Below are 21,674 nucleotides of genomic sequence, written 5' to 3' on the forward strand. Positions count from 1 at the left end.
AAGGGATTTGGGGTGCAGGAGGGGGCTCCGGGCTGAGGGGCTCAGAAGGGGATCAGGGCTTAGGCAGGGGCACGGGGGGTTGAGGGCTCTGGCTGGTGGGTGCAGGCTCTGGGGGGGCTGGGGATGAGGGGTTGGGGTGCAGGAGGGTGCTCTGGGCTGGGATTGAGGGGTTCGGAGGGCAGGAGGGGAATCAGGGCTGTGGCACAGGAGGTGGGCAGGGGTGCAGGCTCCGGGTGACGCTTACCTCAGGCAGCTCCCGGAAGCCGCGGTATGTCCTCCCTCCGACTCCTATGTGGAGGTGCGACCAGGTGGCTCTGCGCACTGCCCTGTCCGCAGGCACCGCCCCTGCAGCAGTCCCAGCCAGTGGGAGCTGCAGAGCTGGTACTTGGGGCAGTGTGCAAAGCCCCTTGGTTGCCCCTATGCCTAGGAGCTGGAGGAGGAACATGCCGCTGCTTCTGGGAGCCACGGCAGGCAGGGAGCCTGCCTTAGCCCCGCTGCACCACCAACCAGACTTTTAACGGCCCAGTCAGCAGTGCTGACTGGAGCTGCCAGGGTCCCTTCTCAACTGGGCGTTCCGGTTGAAAACTGGACACCTGGCAACCCTAGTTCAAATGTGGCAGTCTAAAGTTAAGCTCCTAAATCCCTGTTTCAAGCACCTACATGGAAGTGGCCTGATTTGCATTAGATGATATCCTGATGTTCCCCTTGACTTCGGCAGAAGCCAGACTTGCTCAGCGCCTCTTAAAATCAGGCCACTTCTGTGTAGGTGTTTGAACAGGGATTTAGGAACTTGGCTTTAGGCCCTCAGGGGGGTTGAAAGTGTTGGCCTTAAAGTCTCTGCAGAGGACCTCAGTTTGAGAGTTCTCAGTGGGAAAACTCACGCAAAGTAAACTGAGTGATACTCAGAAGGATGAAGAGTGGATATGGCCCTGCTCAACTTTAAGCCTCACTGGATTTGAGCCTGAGCCCAGAATTTTAACCTATGTTTCCAAGCAGTCTGAGCTGAGGCTTAGCCTATTAAAGCCCTCTCCTTTTACCTGCGTTTTTTTCCTAGAAAGCCTTATTGTATATTTACGTTTGCATTCACCAATCCTGTCTCACATCTCAACTTGCACTGCAAAAACTCATCCCAACAAAAGGGGGGGGGGGGAAGACGACAAAGATAGACCAGCTGCTCTAGCAATACCAGAGAGAGGGTGTGAGTGAAAGAGAGAGATAAAGAGAAATGATAACGTCAAATTAAAGAGACAATGAGATGATGTAGAATTAGATGTGTGTGACAGAAAAATTGTGAAACTGTCTATACTGAAGGGAAGAGACAGTGAGGGAAGAGAGAGAAGGGAAAAAGAGGACAGAAGAACAGAGCGAACCTTCCACCTTTTATCTTGTCAGCATCAAGGATGAAGACTTGGAGCAGCTGGTCCATGTTAGCCCTCAGAGACCCTCCCAAAATCATCAAGAGAACATATGGCTCTACAATCAGCTCCAAGGCACAAAGTAAGATGTGATGGGGCGCCTGAAGAACATTCATAGTACAGACTTCACTTTGGAGTCGAGCACGGACAATTTGTTTCTCCCTTCGTTTGCTCTGTTTCTGTGCCCTGAGAAGGGCAAAGTTTGCCTTCCTTGGGCATGTCTTGTCAGCTCCAAGCAGCTGCAGGGGCTTAGGTGTTCAGCTTAACATTCTTCAGGAACACAATCAGATTGTGAGGGTAAGTAATTATTTCTCTGTTGTTTCTTAATTGTGTCTGTGAAGATCTGGCTTACAATTTCTGCAAGGCTCTAAGAATACACTCAGTCTGAAAGAAAAAATGAACTATTGCACCAAAAACATTGCTCTCAACCTACAATCTTGTTTGCAAAAAATCCTCTCCTTTGTGTCTGGGTGTTTGGGGGGCATTGACCTTTTCTTTCTTCCTATTTTTCTTTTCCCAAATAAATTCACTTGGATTTTCTGAGGTTCACTCACCTCTTTCACACTGACAAGGCATTAAAAAGGGACTGGAAAAAAGGAACCTTGGAGTCAGAAGTAAGTTGATACTTTTTCCCTTCTAGGTTCCTGTAATTTTGAGGCTCTTTTACTTTAGATTCCTTCATTTTAATACTGCGGTGAGCCAACTTAGAAATCTCTGACAGAGAAAGACTTTTCTTTTTACAGCACCGTATATTTCAAAAGAGACAGGTTTCCAGACAGGAAAGATTATTCTCCAACAGAGAAATGCTAATCAAAATGGGAATTTTATGCATAGTCTTTATTGATGGCATTTTAAAAAACATGCATGAGGTGGGATATTGACTTTATTTAGTGCCCTAGTTTTCACTGCAGTTAGGCTTTACTTCCACTGCATGCATTTGATTTAAACACACACAAAATGACAGAGCAGCAGCACCTGCAGCACATGGAATCTGATATTACCAGTGTCTGTGATGGGCTATGGATTTTTAAGACTCTGCTTCTAAAGTCTGCCACTTCCAGGTCATCTTGGTGTTTTTGTCCTTGAATGTGAATGGGGAATGCCTACCAGTCTGAGAGCAAGGAGAGAGATGAGGATAAAGGGGGAGCTGATAGGGAAAGAGATTCACAGAGTTGCTGCTGCTCCTCCAGACAGACGTATCCCAAAAGATCACAATGGGGAACAGAATGGACAGGATCAAAACTAGCAATGGATCATCTCTGCTCTGATCACTGGTCCCTTTAACCAGACTCTCGCTTCAGCAGGCATGATCCGTACTCAACAGAACAAGAGAAACACACAGTGCTCAGAGGCTGAGACCGGCAACAGCTGAAACAGAGTTGAGGGCTGAATTCTCAGCTTGCCCTTATTTCGCTGGGTACATAGGAGCTCTGTTTCTTTAAAACTGCTTGCTGCTTTCTTGATTTGGTGTAATTCTCTGCATATTCTTGTAGCTTTGGATCTTGGACACAAGAGGTCTATCCACTCTCCAGCTGTGCTATCTCCCTACAGGAGATAGCACAGCTGTCCTTTTTCCATGCACACTCTGGGAGCTTCTATTAGCATACAGAGCAGTTGTATGCATGTGCATGGAGAAAATGACTAATCCTATATAATGAGTCCCTAGCTGATATTTGTCCGTATTATGCACTAAAAACTATAGCATAATTTGGCATGATTTATAGTAGGGAGTCTATGCTCAAGATGAACTCTGGGATGGAACAGTAAGGGGTGCTGCAAGTCAGGATGGAGACACATTTAGTAGAGCTGGGGGTGGGGGCGGGCGGGCACAGGACTGGAATAGCAGGGGAAGCTGCAGATCAGACGTGAGGTATGCTATCAGAGTGGAGCCAAAGACTAGAATAGCAGAGGGGTGTTACGGGTCAGGACTGAGCTACATTGGTGGAGTTGTGTGGGGGAAGTCCAGGAATAGCAGGGCAGTGCGGGCGGAGGGGGAGTTCCAGGACAGGATTGAGGGTCACTGGCAAAGCTGTCTGGGGCCTGGGACTGAAATATCAGGCAGAGGTAGCAAGTCAGGATTGTCATGTAAATCTGGAGGGAGCAAGACTAGAACAGCAATTTAGCTCTAGGAGAAAAACAAGTTTCCAATTCAGTTTTGTTTAGCTTTTCATTAAAATTGTATTGGTCCTTTGGCTTGTTCACCAACCATGTAGTTAAGACATGGAGCTTGCTTATCAGAGGTGCAGATCCTTAGCACAACCTCTTCTTTAGGTGAAAGATTTGGCATTACATAGCTTAAGAGAGTAAAAGCTGATTGATTGCTATGAGTTCAGCACAGCATTTACAGTACCAGAAGTGCTCTGCCATAAGAGAGATCACAGAATGGACTGTGGCTGGGCATAGTTCTAGCTGGTCTGCTTTAAATCAGGACCAGCATAAACTCACACACAACCATGTGCAAGATGTGGAAAAGTTCCATTAACTTTGATTTTTTTTTTTTTTTAAACAATATCAATTTCTTGCTGGTGGAAAGTGCTGACTCATCAGCACTGGAGACTGGATTCTATTTCATATTGATTCTTATTCCAGGGCCAGCACTGACGTATCTGGGCATCTCTATGCATCCCCACAGGTGGTGCGGCATACACAGTAGCAGGCTAAGCTTTCTTCACACCCCATACCCAATAGGTCTCATCCCCTGTCTGGGGGATCCACATTTAGGGAAGAGAGAAGACTTCAGCTTCCATGGCCCATCCAGCCCTTGGCCTCTCTGATGAGATTGTCAAGAAGGGGGGCAGTTAATGCTGGTTTTAATTATGTAGATTTCTGTCCACTGTCTATCTGTCCACTATACTTATTGTTCATGACACAGTTTCTGGTCAAGCATTTGCACAAGTCTCAGTTATTATGGGGGAGGTTTCATTTAGACAGGTTGGGTGGAACAGGGCTAACATTTGCACCACCTCCTGGACAGTCCTGTGCAGTGTTCTATACCTGCTTTTAATAAACATGTGCCCAGATGCTTCAGTGATGGGGGCATTAGCAAAATAATTGAAGTAAGCAAATGAGTTAAATGTCACAGAATGGGACACTGGGACAGCAGCCTTAATACATCTGGAAAAAATTAAAATAAGTCGTCTAAGTAAATGGAGAAAAGTATGTTTTTTGAGGATGATTGCAGCTGCCTTATAAGAGAGCAATTTGAAGCCCCCTGAATTTGGCTCCTGCCCTGCTACCATGAGTGAGGAGTCTATCAGCTGAGCTCCTTAGTGCAATGATTGCGCCTTCTACTGCATTTAGAAAGGGCAAAGCACAATATCAGTGCCACAAGAAAAAGTAATAAGCCTACAAGCTAAAATACAATTGTACCTGATCAGTAGTTGGATGGGATACCTTCCTCAGCAGAGAAGTACTGCAGAAAATGGTAATGGCAATTCAATAATGGTGATTCTCACTACAGCAGGCATGATCTGTACTTAACAGAACAAGAGAAACACACAGTGCTCAGAGACTGAGACCTGCAACAGCTGAAACAGAGTTGAGGGCTGAATTCTCAGCTAGCCTTCTGAGTTAGTACTGAACTTAAGGCCAAATATGACTGTAGGGTGCTCCTGATATTGGAGGTGCCATTGTTCGGCCAAACTATACAACCAAAATCCTGATCACATGCAGTTATTAAGGAGTCCATAGCAGTTTTTGCAAAAGAAGAGAGGTTAGCCTCAGGGTTCTGCCCAAATTCTAGTTCAGATAACTACAATTCTGCCCTCCTGGATTTCCTCTGCTCTCAGTTAGATGGTGTTTTCCACTAACTCTCTTACACAGTTGTGCAGTGTTGTTGTACATTGCTAAACAGCTGCCCAACTCCACATGGCTGCATTTCATTGGCAGAGGAAATGTGCATTAAATACACAAATAGATTAAAATTCTGAATCCTTTATTCTCTGTACTCAGGCAAAACTCACATTGGCTTTAAGAACTTCACCTAAGTAAAGGCTTCAGGATCTGGCTCACGGCCTGTAGAGGGCGGTGCAATAATTTGGATGAAAGATGCAGGTCATAGCTGAAGAAATTGCTTACTAGAGTTGCTCTGTGTCTATTTTCAGCTCTCTGCCTGCCTCCCAATGGCGCTCTTCACTAGAGTCAACAGCTATTTCAACACTACTAGCTCTGTCACACATGGGCAAGAGAACTCAACAGAGCCCGGCCTGCCACACTCCCATGCCTACTACGCCCTCGGCTACAGCACCTTGATTTTGGCCATTGTCTTTGGGAACGTGCTGGTCTGCCTAGCAGTGCTAAGAGAACGCACCTTGCAAACCACAACGAATTACCTGGTGGTGAGCCTGGCCGTGGCAGACTTGCTGGTGGCCACACTGGTGATGCCATGGGTGGTATACCTGGAGGTGAGTACATCTTAGGCTATGTTTAAATAGCAACAGTGCCTTGTGGCATTTATACATGAATGAGACACATTCAGAGCACATGAAGGCCACTCCTGAATCAGCCAGCAGTGTCACTGTTGAGCATTCCCCATTGCTATACTTCCACAAGCTGAGCCTACTGCCCAGACTGGTCTCTCCTTCTGCTGGTCTAAGCAGCAGAAGGCCTGGAGAAAGAAGTGGAATCCAGGCCTCCTACAAAGTTATTCCTGGGGGAATTCTGTACCTCTCCACATGCAGACTTTGTGAAAAAAATATTTTTTGCACAGAATTTCCTTTTCCTTCACAGAAATGGGCTGCAGAGCTGTTGGCTGCCACTAGGGGCTGCTGGACCCAGCAGAGCCTAGCTCGCAAGTAGAAGACACTGCCGGGAGGAGGGGGAGGGAGTGGAGGCTTCCTGGCAACTGCAGTTCTCAGCAAGCCCTGAAGGAAGGAGGCGGCATGCAGGAAACGCCATACAACCTCGGGACCACCATCAGACTGTTTCTCCCTCTGGATCCCTGGGCTCTGGAGGGGAGGGGGTGCAACTGTCTGGGCTGGGGAGCACTGCAGCTGGGATCTGTGGGGAAGGGATTGCAAGTGTCTGACACCCCCACCCGGCTCTGGGGGCAGGGGGCAGAGAAACAGGAACTGGATTGTTGTAGGGGTTTCCTTTACTCTCTACTCCTGGAGGAATTTTTGTGTCTGTACTGTTACAGACATAGTTGCTGATAGATATTTTGAAATAAATTACCAAAATAATTGAAACTGGTGTGATTATATAGTGTTCTTTTGACAAATAAAATATGCAGAATTTAAAAATATTGTGTGCAGAATTTTTAAATTTTTGGTGCAGAATTCCCCCAGGAGTACAAAGTGTACCAAAGCGCTAATAGTGTTAGGCCAGTCCCTGGCAATAATTTCCAAGCCCTGCTGGCACAGGGAAAGAGAGACAGGGAGCCTGGCTCTCCATTGCCCTGCATCCAATGCAGTCAAATACACCAGTGCTAAATGGGTAGAAAATCGTACCTTTTGACTTTGCATTGGTGTAAATGACTACAGGTGGTGCAGAGCAATGGAGAATATGACCCTAAAATTCAAGTTTCCCCACACAGCAGTGTAGAACACTAATGGTGGGGCCACGCCTGGCTCGGTCATGAGGCTTTTTAAAGCTATTTTTGCACAAGTTCAGAGAAACCCACTGAGATATGTAACAATTGTAGCTAACGTGCATCCATTATAGTCATTAAGCCTGGTTAAACCTACAAAGGCTTTGGAGACTGTTATTCCATTAATGTTTCCTTTATGTTGTCTGGGTCATTCTCCTAAACTGACATCCATTGCAGAATCACCCTGAAGAGAAATGAAGGACCTGTTCTATTCACAGGTGATATGAATAGTGACATTGATGATTATTTATGACATCATAGTGGATTAGAAATGAAAGAATACCATATTGCATACCACATCACATTCCTAATTAAGTCAGTAGCAAAATATAGAAAAATCTATCTAGAACTATACCACAGCTAGCGTAAGGAATATCTAGTACTAAGGTGTTAGATCTATGACCTCAAGAGAAGAAAGCAAACAAAGATGGAAAGGAGGCAAAAAAATGAGGTGCACAATGAGAAAAGGTAAGGAATAAAGAAAATAAAAACACTCAGGAAGGAGAGACTGGAGTGAATGAAATTTTAATGGTGGAAGAGAAATGCTGTTAGAAAACTATCCTCATTTCAAACCAACACCACTTTGCATCTACAATATCTTGAGATCCTAGGATGAAAAGTGCTCTGTAAGCATTAATAAGTTCATCAATCCTCTTATTATCCACATTTTATGGACCAGGAAACTGAAGCACGTTGTGGTGCAAATTCCATCTCCAGGCAGCTTTGGGGCCACAGCTTAAGAATAGGAAGGTGGTCCACTTGTAGCAGCAAAAACCTTTTCACCCCCCAAAACACAGAGAAGTGAAGTGCCTTATCCAAAAGAAGACAGAGAATCAGGACGACAGCCAGGAAGAGAACCCAGGAGTCCTGGCTCCCAATCCACTACTCTGACCATTACACAGCACTTCCTATGCATCTAGTAATACAAAGATAAGAAACTCAGAGTACAGAAGGTGGATTTTTCCCAGTTTGTACAATAGGTGATCCCACCTATTGGCTGCAGTCTCTCACCTGTGAGCATCATTCTTTAGTACAATGGTGAATCTGTTGTGTTTCATCTAATAGTGCAGTGACCAACCATTCCCAGGGAAGACTGAATATCCACTCCAATGTCAAAAATCATGTAAAATAGCTATTTCCAGGGTCCATGTTTGCCAAGACACATCTGAAGCCTGCTGCCATCCATCTCATAATGTATGGTACGACCAAAGGTGGTTGAAGGTTTTACATTTACAAGTCATTTGCTATCCCAAGGCACTTTGTGTGAAGGTTGCCTATCAAAATTTTTACAATCTGGCCTGGACCCTGCCCAAGAAATGAACTCTGGACCCTAATGTCCTTGCCAAATATCATTCAACCTACAGCCATCCCTTTCTGAGAAAGATTGAGATGGTGCTAGCAGGCCAACCATAGCATCATCTTATAGCTTCAAAGTCTTGGAGCCCAACCAGTCATGTTTCTTGGCACAAAAACACCCATTCATCACAGTGATTGATGATTTGCTGAGGGAAGTGAGTGAAGCCCAATCCCCTTTATGGCTACTGCTACCATAGACCTTTCAAAAAAAAAAAAAAAATCTTTGATACCATTGATCATGAGCTGCTGTTGACATGAGTGGATGCAAATTCCATCTCCACAGGGGTGGATGGAATTGTCTGACATCTCAGAGGAGTGGGGTGGGCAACTGCTTGTCCCCCTGGTGGCCTCTCTGTTGTGGAGTCCTACAGCAGTTAGTCCTTTCTTTCCTTACATCTCTGTAAAGCCAATGCAGAGCACGGGCTACAACATCAGAAGGCTAATGATACCCAGCACCTTTTTTCAGACTTAGAAGGTAGCCATCACCAGTGTCTGGCAGAGTTTGAAATGCGGATGGAAACCAGATGGCGGAAGCCAAATTTGAATAAGAGAGACAATGCTAATTGACAATAAGAAGCACAGTAAAGTAGACAATCAAGTCAACAATAGCTCTCAACTAAGGGTGCATGTTTTCCCCCTATCATCAAAGTGACTCTCAACCTCATGTTTTTATGTGGTTCATCATTGCTCCTGGACTCCTTGGCAGGGCCAGCTCCAGGTTTTTTGCCATCGCCGAAGCAAAAAAAAAAAAAAAAAACAAACAAACAAACAAACACGGAGTGCCGCCCCTTGAAAAGTGCTGCCCCAAGCACATGCTTGGAATGCTGGTGCCTAGAGCCAGCCCTGCTCCTAATATGGCATCAGTGCCCAGATGCAACTTTTAAAATCTGCAGATGGCCATATTTGGTTTGTATATTTTTAAAAGGGGCTCAGTGGAATGAAGACTATAATCCTATTATTCAAGATGTGTTTAAGACATTCACATTTGAATGTTTTTTTCATTTATCATTTCTACCTTTTTTGAGTCTCCATGGCTGTCAATCCAATACCTTTCACTGGCAATATTTGCAACAGTGCTGGAACAGCTAAACATAGCGTTGGTCTTGTGGATAAAGCACAGGACTAGCAGTCAAGAAATCTGAAGTCAATAGGAGTTTTGCCAGGATTTCACCCATGGGCTCTATTCCCAGCAATGTCACTGACTCATTGTGATCTCAGAAGCCCTGTCACCTCATCTGTCTGTGTCTCAGGTTCATCATCTGTGCAATTGAGTTAAAATCCACTTAATTCACAAGGGTGGTTGTGAGGATTAATTTAGTTTAGGGTTACCATATTTAAAAAAATTAAATAAAGAGGACACTCCACGGGCCCTAGCCCCGCCCCTTTCCCACCCCCAGCCCAACTCCACTCTTTCCCCGCCCCTTCCCCAAAGTCCCCGCCCTAACTCCCCCTCTTCCCTCCCAGTCATGTGAAAAGGGCTGCTCGAGCGCTACCAGCTTTACGGTTTGCCGGGCAGCCTCCAGACCCTGCGCCCCCGGCCGGCACTTCCCCAACACAGCTGGAGCTTGGGAGGGGAAGCGCCCAGCAGGGGGCACAGGGTCTGGAGGCTGCCCGGCAAACCATGAAGCCGGTAGCACTCGGGCTTCGGGCAGCCCCTATGCCTCCGGACCCTGCGCCCCTGGCCGGGCACTTCTCCTCCCCGGCTCCAGCTGCTCTGCTCCAGCAGCGCAGGGTCCGGAGGCACGGGGGCTGCCCAAAGCCGGTAGCGCTGGCTCAGGCAGCTTGGCTCTTAAACAGAGCCGAAGTCTGAGTCCGGGGAGGAGCAGAGCAGCCGCGGGAGAGGAAGTGCTCGGCCGGTATTTTTCCCGGACATGTTCGGCTTTTTGGCAATTCCCCCCCGGACGGGGGTTTGATTGCTGAAAAGCCGGACGTGTCCGGGAAAAAACGGACGTATGGTAACCCTAATTTAGTTAATAGTTATAAAATGCTTTGAGATCCTCAGATGAAAGGCACTAGGAAGGTCACATAAGTATCCCACTAGAATATGAGAACCAGAAAGGCAAACTGGCAAGTTCTAGTTTCATTAACAAAGCTAAGTGGAATAGAAGAAGAAAAGAAAGATCAAAAATAGCAAAAAGCAAATTACGTCTATAAAAAATTTTCAGTTGTAATAATCTACGTCAAATTCTGATCTCAGCTACCCCTGGACAAATATTAAGTAATTCCACTGACTTCAATGGAGTTACTCCACATTTAGAAATGCTGATTGGGGCAAATGAGAACAGATTTCAACCCATCATTTTGATCTGACAAACATCCCTTTTTTATATGCTAAGACTCAGTATGTAGTCAGTCTAGTCTGAATGTGTAACTCTGCGAGGTTTCACTTCAAAGCATTTTCTGCCAAGATTTTCTTCAGTTTCACTTCCAGTGGTTCATATTCCCAGAGTTTCATGTGCTAATGAGCCCAGAACTTTGGAAGCTACCACATTTGACATACATGAACTGTGTCATCTGCACCTGGCTTTGATGCAAACCCCCGACTCCAACTTCTGGTGAAAGGTTCTTGAACCTCCACAGACCTTATGACGAACTTGTAATGAGTTTTGTGTTTGCATCAAACTATGAAGCTAGATGCCCTTTTTGTGATTCTGTTGCAAAAGTTTTCAGTATTGTCAACTTCACACATTCAAAAAATCATGACTTTGGTTTCAGAAAATCATGACATGGGCTTACAAATTTAGATTTATAAAAATAACTTGTAGGGTCTTTGTTTTCTAGTTTCATAGCCTTTATGGCTCAGGTTTTCAAGCTTTTCTCCACAGCCATGGGGGCTAGAAACCTAGTTTTCATTAAAACAAAAAACAAAACAAAAAAAGTTAGATTCTTACCTAATCATGTGTCCCCAGGAGACACATGATTAGGCGAGAATCCTAGCTTTCAAGAAAAACACCAGATAGCACAATACATCACCACATTTTGCACAGCTCTGCTTCTAACCTGCTTACACATCTCTGGGAATGCTGGCATGAAACAAACAGTAACTAATGAACAACAATGAGCATTTCAGATACTGGGCAATAGGACCATAAAGGGGAGCTGAACAGATGCTGAATGCTTCATTCACTCAAGCACATATTTTTCGGTAATTAAAAACATTAGTAAGCAGCAGAGTGGTCTCATTTCAGAGAATTGCCTCCTCGTTTGCTTTCTGCACTTTCCACACTGCCTGTTGCCTTAGAAGCAGAGATTAATAACAGTGCCACTTACTGACTGACCTTGCATGAGTGTTCCTGAGGTGAGAAATTGTACACCTTTGATTGCCCATGGTGTGGTAGGAAGCTGCTTTCAGGACACCATCATCCTCTGCGCCAGATGTCATGCATCACTTTCTGTAGGCCCAGGAAGGCTGGATGCAGACTGGGGATAAGAGGGAGAGCGCATCATTCCACACTTACCCCACAGGAAATGAGGAGGAAAATTATTACACTCAGATACTGCATTAGTTTTCCTGCAGAGCCTCTCTGCTGTGATGCATCCTCTTACGGGGAAGCAGCTGTCTATTGAGGAGTCCTTGAAGCCACACTCTCAGGAAGCTGGGGTAGGTTGGTAAGGAGCCAGTGCAAATGCCTGGCTGATATCCAGGAGCCACTTGGATTCCAGGAAATCTACAGAGTTTGGAAGCTGAACCCCCAGTTCTTCTGCAAAAGGCGGGCAAATCCAACCTCCTGAAATCAGAATTTGGATTCCTCCTTACTCCTCCCCACAGGTTTTCCCTCTGGAGGATAAAATCAGGCCCTGGCAGTAGCACACTCTGCACCTTTGATTATAACTTAGTTGATGGAAGGGACGCTTCTTTCTGGTTTCTCTCCTCCTACACAGATCGCTATGGCGGCAGGAGCTGGGAGCAAGACCTCATGCCATCCCAATAGCTGGGAAACAGAGGTGTTTGTTACAGACATAACATGCTCCTAGGAGGTAACATTTTCATTTCAACAAAATTAATTTGGTTTTATTTTTTGAAAGTTCCCCTCCCTTTGCCAGCATGGAAAGAGGCATGTGTGTTAAGAAGCATGCTGTGGACAGCCTTACCTAATGGTCAGGACAGGAGGCTGGCCTAATGGCTGAACAGGGGTGATCAGGCCTAGTGGCCAGAACCCAAATGAGGAGCCAAGTTACCAAGTCCAGGGAACAAGCCAGATCCAGGAAGCAGCAAGAGCAGGAACAGGAACCAACTATAAAGAGCAAGGAGTAGGCAAGATCAAGACCAGAAACACAGCTGCCAGCATGGAACTGTATTGAGCAGCCAGAGACCCTGCCCTGCTTCAGGTGTTAAGAAAGTGCCTGCTGGAATTCAACCAATCAGGAGACCAGACTCATTAGCAGACTTGGGGGAGGAGGGGAGAGTGAGTGTGTGTGTGTGTGTGTGTGAGAGAGAGAGAGAGAGAGCCCGCCCGCCCCTCTGAGCCTGATATCCAGAACAGGGAGGCTAGGGGACTGGTACTACTTAGGATTGCCAGGCGTCCGGTTTTTGACTGGAACGCCCTGTCAACAAGGGACCCTGGCAGCTCCGGTCGACACCACCAACCGGGCCATTAAAATTCCGGTCAGCAGCGCAGTGGGGGCCCGGGGCTAAGGCAGGCTCCCTGCCTACCCTAGCTCCACGCGACTCCCAGAAGCGGACACTAGGTCCCTGAAGCCCCTAGATACATGGGCGGCCAGGGATGCTACATGCACTGCCCCCACCCCTACTGCCAGCTCCCATTGACCGGGAACTGCGACCAATGGGAGATGCGGGGGTGGCGCCTGAGGGTGCGAGGGCAGCACATGGAACTGTCCTGGCCGCCCTGAGCCTAGGGGATCCAGGCACCTGGCAGCTGCTTCCGGGAGCTGTGGTAAGCACTGCCGGGACCCCACATCCTGAACCCTCTCCCGCATCCCAACCCCCTGCCCCAGCTTGGAGTCCCCTCCTGCACCCAAACTGGGAGCCAGCACCCCACACTCCTCCAACCACTTGCCCCAGCCTGGAGCCCCCTCCTGCACCCCAAACCCTTCATCCCCTGCCCCACCCCAGAGCCCACACCCCCAGCCGGAGCCCTCACCCCCCCCCCGAACCCCAACCCCCTGCCCCAGCCTAGAGCCCTCTCCCACACCCCAAGCCCTTCACCCCCCCCCGCACCCCAACCCTCTGCCCCAGCCAGGTGAATGTGAGTGAGGGTGGGGGAGAGTGAGCAATGGAGGGAGAGGGGATGGAGTAAGTGGGGGCTGGGCCTCGGGGAAGGGGCAGGGCAGAGGTGTTTGGTTTTGTGCAGTTAGAAAGTTGGCAACCCTAGTACTAGCCTCAGAGACTTTAAGTGCCAGGTTGCTGGTTTAAATGACAAATAGATAATTACTACAATGATGGGCACATCAGAAAAGCCATTAATAGATCAATAGTGTCCAAAAAGACTTTAAAAATCCAATTTATATTCAGTATGCTTTTTAGTGAACAGGTGTCCACATCACAGTAACCCCTCCTTGCTGGCAGTTTCAGCACACAGGCCAAGGACTGAATGGAGACTGAACAACCTTTTCAGCCCTAGAGTTTGCCCCTCCAGAGTCAAAACTCATTTGTTTTCCAGTCATCTAAAAATGGTGTCAGTACAAAAATATAACCACATCCAGATCTAACACCCTCCTGATCACACCCAGACTTAGATTCTCCATCACCCACTCAGCTCTGCACCCTAGAAAAAGCCTGGAAGAATGGATGGGCTTTGCACCATGACCTGAAAATCAACAATTTCAGGCTCCTGTGGAACAACACAGAAAATTACTTCTAGAGTCAAACACTCCCCCGCAACCCTCTTCCTTATCAATGAAGGGACAGTAAGTCTGAGCACCTCTGTTGATCACAGCTGCCATGGTATCACCCAGGGAGGGAGGCAGCTGCTGCAATAACCAGCACCCATCCCGTTTAGGGATTAATTGCTTAAAGCCAACACATCAAACTGCCCCCAGAAATAAACTGGGAGCCAGTACAGATCACAGAGCACATAGGTAATATAGTCTCTATGAGAAGCCCCAATTCAACAAGCTGGCGGCCACGTTCTGCACGTAGCTGACGTGCCTGAATGGTTTTCAGGTGTAGAGCACGTTGCAATGATCCCGTCTGGAGGGAACAAAGGCAGGGATCACTGTGGTGAGATCCACATCTGAAAGGAAAGGTCGCAACAGCCTGACCAAGTGCTCTTGGTCATTGCTGCTGTCACTGCATTGAGGCAGGTGAGGAGCCTATCGAAACCATGAACTGTGATCCTGAGTAAAAAAGTAGGGCAAATTCCCTCATTCGAAGCAGCTTTTTCTTCCACTATTTTTGTGGGGTGGAAAGGTTGGGGGCAGCATTCCTTTCTGCTGCCCTTGATTTTCTGTGGATTAAAAACAAGCATTCTGTCTCCGTGGCTGTCAGACAAATACTTTTCACCAGCACTAGCAACAAATTTATTAGAGGTCCTGTAATGGACAGTTCATCAAGTGCTCTGAACAGCTTAATGATCCTTGGTGCTTTACAACCTAGCCAGTGGAATTCGAGCCTGGCATCAGTGTCAGAGGTGAGTCAGCAACATGAGTCTTCATTAGAAATCTAGGGGAAATGAACGGTCCAAGGAGCTGTGGCCTGTTCTTCAGAAACTAATAATCTAGGAAGTGTTCACATCTGACCTTGGTGTGTTCAGAATTCCCAAAGCATCTCCTGTAGATTCAATTTCCCAACACTAGCACTTAAAGAGGACATTACAATCCTGCAACTGGGCCTCCGCACTGGTGCTTAGCTAGGTAAAACGGGCATTTACATGCCAAAGTGTTGAGCTGAGCGTATGCAGAATTTGAAAGTCCTCACTAAAATCTGACAGTTGGGCTGAGCATGTGATTTATCCGTCACGAGCCATCTCCATGACATTATTCCATATATTTTACATTACATTTTAAATGTAAATGAAAGGAAACTAGAAATGGGCACAAACCAAACCCCCAAATTTCACGACCCTGTGAATTTTGGGAAAGTTTGGATCCAGATGTAATATTCACAGTTGGCATCTCAGGCCCTCCTTTAGAACAAGTCAAATAAGATTTCAGACAAGATTCTGGAGAAGGATCTGTGCTGTCATGTGAATATGCAAAATCCCTGGGCAACAGAGTCACTTTCCCAGTTCATTGGCTCTGGAATAATTCCAGAAACCAAGCTGGGAAACATTCTTAGCTACTCATTTTTTGTTTGTTTTGCCTGTGATTTTCCTTAAACATTAGTTGTAATTCAATTTCTGAGGCAGTCTTCATGCTAAAATGTTGGGGTAGGGGCTGTTTTCTCCTAATTTTCTCACCTTCATCCCCTTGCAGCACACACAAAGCAGTGGAATGGGAATCAGGTCTCCTGGGTTCTATTCTTGACCTACTACTGAGAGACTTTGGGCAAACTGCTTAAACACTACATGCCTCAGTTTCCCCCTCTGTAAAAAAGGTATAATAATGCATCATTAATGTTCATACAGTCCTTTTGATATCGTCAGATGGAAGGACCAATAGAAGTGCAATGCATTGGTATCCAGTATGAAGCAAGGCTAATATTTTGAAATTGATGCTCAGGTGACTGGAGGAGTCTGGAATTTCAGCCGTGTCTGCTGCGACATCTTTGTCACTATGGACGTGATGATGTGCACAGCCAGCATTTTAAACCTCTGTGCTATCAGTATTGACAGGTAGGAGCCAAGGAGATTAGCATGAAGCTAGGAGTAGGTCTCGGGACTGGGGATGGAAGGGATAGCAGGCTGGGCCTGCTTGCACAATGGTTGGGTACAAATACCTTGTCTAAATGCCAAAGGTAAAGCAGATATCTGTGAGAACCCAGTTTTTCTTGAAAATCTCCAGCCACCATCATCATTATGACTAGTATTGTTGTTGCTACAGTCGTGCCTCCCATGTGCTAGGTGCTGTACAAACACGGAAGATGGCACAGTCCCTGATGGAAAGAGCTTATGCTATAAAAAGGCAGGGAAGTAGAGGGTGGGGAAAAGAAGCACATCATACAAGGAAAGTGTTCATGGGGTGTTTTCCATGCCTCGATAATAGAGGGGAAGATTTTCAAAAGTGAATTAGGCATCTAACTCCCACTGACTTTCAATGGGAGTGGGCACTTAAGAGCCCTTTGCCTTTGCAAGTCTCACCTGTGAGGTTTTAATAAACACAGCTTAAAAGAGAGAGAAAAACTATCTGGATGTGCTCTCCAGCCTTGCCATAGTTTTATCGCACCCTGAAGTGGAGCAGATGACTGGTAACATTGTGGGACTGAAGGGATTAGTGTTTAAATCAATTTCCAGTGAATGTCTGTGGGGGGTGGTGATAGGGACGGCCACAAAACTCAGCACAGACCTCAGGAGGTGCAGCTTTAGGGGGCTGAATTCCCTAGGAGTTGGGAAACTGGGGGAGAAACACATCCTGCCATTCTCCTTCTGCCATGATTCAGAGGAAACTGTACACAGCAAGCCTCGCAGAGGGCCTGACCCAAAGCCCACTGAAGTTAGTGGGAGCCTTTCCACTGATTTCAATGACAGGATCAATGAGTTGGCTCATACCCTGAGTTTCCAGCCTTATCTGTCATCTTCCCCAGACCTCATGGCATCCAGAGCTGGTAGCCTCCATTCTAGCCTTCTGCCTCATCACTGGGGCAATATCAGCTGTTCATCAAAATCTTAACCTTAGGGATGATAAGTGACCATCTGCTTCTCTGTTGTTCCTCTTGCTCCCTTTCCCACCCTCCTTACCACCATTGCAAATCCTTGCTCTGATTATTCAATCTCCTGGGTCTCTCCCTCTCTCTTATATCCACTACTTTCACTACCATATTCCCTGTCTCCCATTCTCTCGCTGCCTTCACTCCTCCCTGTCAAACCTGGGCCCTTTCTCTCTCTCTCTCTCACTCTCTCTTTTGTTTTGATCATTGTCTCCTTTCCATGCCTTTCTTCCTCCTCCCCCCTCTCTTTGGAGCTGGTTCCTTTCGCAGGTACACGGCAGTGGTGATGCCAGTTCAGTATCAGTACGGCACAGGGAAGAGCTCCTGCAGGAGGGTTTCCATTATGATCGTGATGGTCTGGATGTTGGCATTTGCTGTGTCCTGCCCTCTCCTGTTTGGCTTCAATACCACAGGTAACAGCAATTTCCAGAGCAGGAGTGTCTGAGCAGAATTAGAAATGGGGGTCCCCAAAGTTGGCCCAAAGGCCAAACGTGGCCTACAAAGTCTGACCGGCAGAGGCAGCTGCTAAGAACTACAAATCCTGCATCTAAAGAGGGAAAGGGGTTCAATTCACAAGAAGGCCCTATATTTTAGGGCACTCTCCAGTCTGACATTGGACTGCGGCACCTGCTGCTGTTCTAGTGCATTGGTCTGTGCTTGATTAGCTGAGCCTAGACTTTCCCCAGAAAGTGGAGGCACTCACATATACAGACAGACAGATAGATAGATAGGCCGAGATGTAACTTGGCATGCTGACCTATATCTCTGGAGCTGCACCTCTGTGACATAGTCCCTAGGCTGCATTAAACACCTTGATGTGCACCAAAACATCCTTGTAGTTCCCGAAGTCCATAGCAGCCTAACCACTCCCCGCTCTCTTTCTCTCTCTCTCTCCAGGGGATCCTAGTGTCTGTTCTATATCGAACCCTGATTTTGTCATCTATTCCTCGGTGGTATCCTTCTACCTTCCCTTCGTGGTCACCTTGCTGCTTTATGTCCGGATTTATTTCGTGCTGAGGCAGAGACAGAGGAAACGAAGCCTCTCCAGGCAGGCCAGCCATAGCATCAGCATCAAAGCCTGTTACACACAGAAAGTAAGACCCAAGTGAACGCAGTCTGAACTGATCAGATGTCAGAGCATTCTCTGCCTCCACCCCCATCCTTTAAACTGAGCCTGGCGAGCCTTTTGCTTAGCGCTATAGGAAACCCGGGTTTGACTCTTGCTGCCCAATCTGGGAGGGGTTGGGAGTCAAGGCATTCAGTGCTAGGTGTGAAGGAAGAAAAATACCTCCTGTCGCTCAGCAGAAACACCCCTGGAATAGGGGCTCCAACTAAAGCCTTGCCCAGTCTCAAACAAGGGGATACTGTTCTGGAGCTTGTATCCATATTTCCACCTCTCTAAGACCCTCACAGCAGAGAAGGGCAAGGCCTAAATCAGTGTTTCTTCAGAGCTGTGACAGAATGATCCTGCAGCATTCTGGCTTTTTTTTTTCTTTTAATTTTTATGGTTATTTTAATGATCAGAGCCTCAGGGATTGCAAACTGTTAAAGCTCTCCTCACCTAGCAGACTCAAAGGGTCAAACAGCTACAGAATTCTGCTTGCTCTGCTCCATATGTGGCTCCACAATATTGCATTAACGTGTGAGGTTTCCTCACAATAATGCTACACTGGAAAATATGCATAAGGGGAGGCAGGGAATACCACTAAGCACAAATATACTCCGAAGTCGGGTGGCTGGGAAGTGGAGGGTTCATATCCAGGGCTCTTGTTCATCCAATTAAAGATAGAGCTAGGGCACAGGTCCTAATTTAGGCTCCTAACTTCCACTGATATTAGTACAAGTTAGGAGCCTGATCACCTTTAAGGATCTGGGCCTCGGTGCAAAGTAGAGATGCAGGGTTCTAGGTCATCCCACTGTGAGATAGGAGTCAGGTGCAAAGTTCAGCTCCAGCTCCAAGAATGGATCTGGAACCTCCCCAAAGTTTGTGTGAATTTGCATCCTGGGTGTTGATTCAGGCCTACTGCTTGCTGCCAAAAGGGAACAAGCGCTCCCCTGAGTCCCGCTTTACACGTGGCCTGGCAAACTGCATTGTTCACCCATAGTTCCTGACATTTCTGTGGATTCCTCCATTTCAGGAGCACAAAGAGAGGAAAACTTTGCACCATGGGCACCAAGATCCCCTCTCATCCCATCTGCAGCTAAAATCCCCAATCCAAGAGCTCTCCCCTGAAAAGAAGCTGCTGACCCCCTCTGACCTGCAGCAGTACTGCAGCTTCTGCCACCAAGCTTCCTTCCCCAGGGCCAGGACCAATGGAAATGAGCTAAAAGAGGAGAAGAGAAGCAGAGAACAGAGCTTGGAGGTGCATAAACTCAGCAATGGCAAAATCTTGACCTCTTTGAAGCTAGTGCACCAGCAGCCCCGGACAGTACAGCTGAGAGAGAGGAAGGCCACACAGATGCTGGCTATCGTTCTGGGTGAGTGAGAAGTACTCTGCTTAACCATCTCACGGGGCGGGTTTCTGTGAGGCTAAGTGTTTGGAAAGTGCTTTGAGATCTCCACATGGAAGATGCTATTGAAATGCAAAATACCAGCATAAAGTAACATAAGGGACTTTTGTAACTGAGGGCCCCAGCTGGTGTGAATCGTTGCAGTGCCACTGAATTCAGAAAGATCTCTTCTTCCGCAGAAGGAAACATTAAGGGACAAGGAAGAGAGACTTAAAAGTTCTGATAATCATCTCAACTTTTGGGTGCCTCTCTGGACAGTGAATTTTTTGATCTATCACTTATTTTTGACCATCACCACCCCAGGTGTAGATCAATAAGAAAAGTCTCTAAGGGCTTGTCTTCACTCCGGGGTAAGTCGACCTAAGTTACGCTACTCCAGCTATGTGAATAACGTAGCTGAAGTCGATGTAGCTTAGGTCAACTTACTGCGGTGTCTACACCATGCTGAGCTGACAGAAGACACTCTCTGGTTGACGTCCCTTACTCTTCTCAGAGAGCTGGAGTACTGGGTAGGGTTGCCAACAGTCTAATCGCACAAACCCAAACACTCTTTCCCCACCCCTACCCCACCCCTTTCCCGAGGCCATGGCCTTGCCCCTACTTCCAGGCCCTGCCCCCTGCTCACTCCATTCCCCCACCCCGTAACTTGTTCTCCCCCACCCTCACTCACTTTCACCAGGCTGGGGCAGGGGGGTTGGGTGCAGGAGGGGGTGCAGGGATGCAGGAGGGTGCTCTGGGAGTTTGGGTGCAGGCTCAGGGCTGGGCAGGGGTGCGGGATGGGGTGCGGGCTCTGTGAGGGAGTTTGGGTGTGGGAGAGGGCTCAGGGCTAGGGAGGGGGATCGGGATGCAGGCTCCGGCCAGGCGGCGCTTATCTTGGGCGGCTTCTGAAAGCGACTGGCACATCCCTCTGGCAGTGGTTACAAGGCGGGGAGGCCAGAGGGTCTCCGCGCGCTGCCCCCGCCTGCAGGCACCACCCCCGCAGCTCCCATTGGCTGCGGTTCCCGGCCAATGGGAGCTGCGGAGCTGGCGCTTGGGTGGGGGCAGCACACGGAGGCCTCAGGGAGATGCCAGCCGCTTCCAGGAGTTGCGCGGAGCCAGGGCAGGCAGGGAGCCTCCTTAGCCCTGCTGGAGTTTTAGCGCCTAAAATCTCCCGGTTTGGCTGCAGTAGCCTCTGGGAGATCAAGCCTGATTCTGGGAGCGTCCTGGCAAAATCGCAAGGGTTGGCAACCTTAGAACCAGGGTTGGCCGCAGAGCATTCTGCCATAGATTTAGCAAGTCTTCACTAGATGCACTAAATCAATCCCTGCTGCCTCGATTGCAACAGTGTCGATCTCCCAGTAGTGGAGACTAGGATGATGCCTCTCTCTCTGTAAATAAGACCACACCTCTCTATTGGTTTCTGTAGTTTAGTGAGTTACATGTGTCTTAAAGAGCAGGAACCAGACTGAGCTGGTGAACATGTGCATGCAGGGAACATGACTGTGGTGAGTGTTCTGAACCTCACTTTACAAAAGGGGAAAATGAGGCATGGAGAGGTGAAGTGACTTGCCCAGCAAGTCACACATCTGGCAGAAGAACCCAGTCTGGCATGGGTATAAGTGGGGGCAGAGTTTAGCCCTGAGCAACAGCATTAATCCAAAATCAATATGTTCTTTCATCTCTCCTTTAAACCCTAGGGACATTCGTAGTCTGCTGGCTGCCATTCTTCATGACCCACATCCTGAACACCCACTGCCAGGCTTGTCACATAACCCGGGAGCTCTACAGTGCCACCACATGGCTTGGTTATGTAAACAGCGCTCTCAACCCCATCATTTACACGACCTTTAACACTGAGTTCCGCAAAGCTTTCCTCAAGATCTTGTGCTGCTGACAGCGGGGGTGGAAGGACAAAGGCTTGATTTAATAGTAAACCCAGGAGGGTGTGGCAGGCAGGAGCTTACTGAGGTAGTTCCATAGTGAGAGGCCACATGGATAGACGCTCTCAGCCATCCACAGGGAGAAAACTCAGGATCTTCTGTCCCACAAGTCCCAAACGCTT

General features: G+C 47.6%; 1 protein-coding gene across 1 annotated transcript; it reads left to right on the forward strand.

Moving 5' to 3' along the window:
- Window positions 1-1,200: 1,200 nt before the first annotated feature.
- Window positions 1,201-21,674, forward strand: DRD3 (dopamine receptor D3). Its single transcript, XM_034758608.1, has 7 exons — window positions 1,201-1,712; window positions 5,519-5,818; window positions 15,979-16,091; window positions 17,393-17,535; window positions 18,020-18,216; window positions 19,363-19,600; window positions 21,310-21,674. Exons 2-7 carry the CDS (start codon window positions 5,537-5,539, stop codon window positions 21,504-21,506), a joined length of 1,170 nt encoding a protein of 389 aa, XP_034614499.1. The 5' UTR covers window positions 1,201-1,712; window positions 5,519-5,536; the 3' UTR covers window positions 21,507-21,674.

Source organism: Trachemys scripta, chromosome 1 (genome assembly GCF_013100865.1).
Source record: "Trachemys scripta elegans isolate TJP31775 chromosome 1, CAS_Tse_1.0, whole genome shotgun sequence".
NCBI classification, from domain to species: domain Eukaryota; kingdom Metazoa; phylum Chordata; order Testudines; family Emydidae; genus Trachemys; species Trachemys scripta.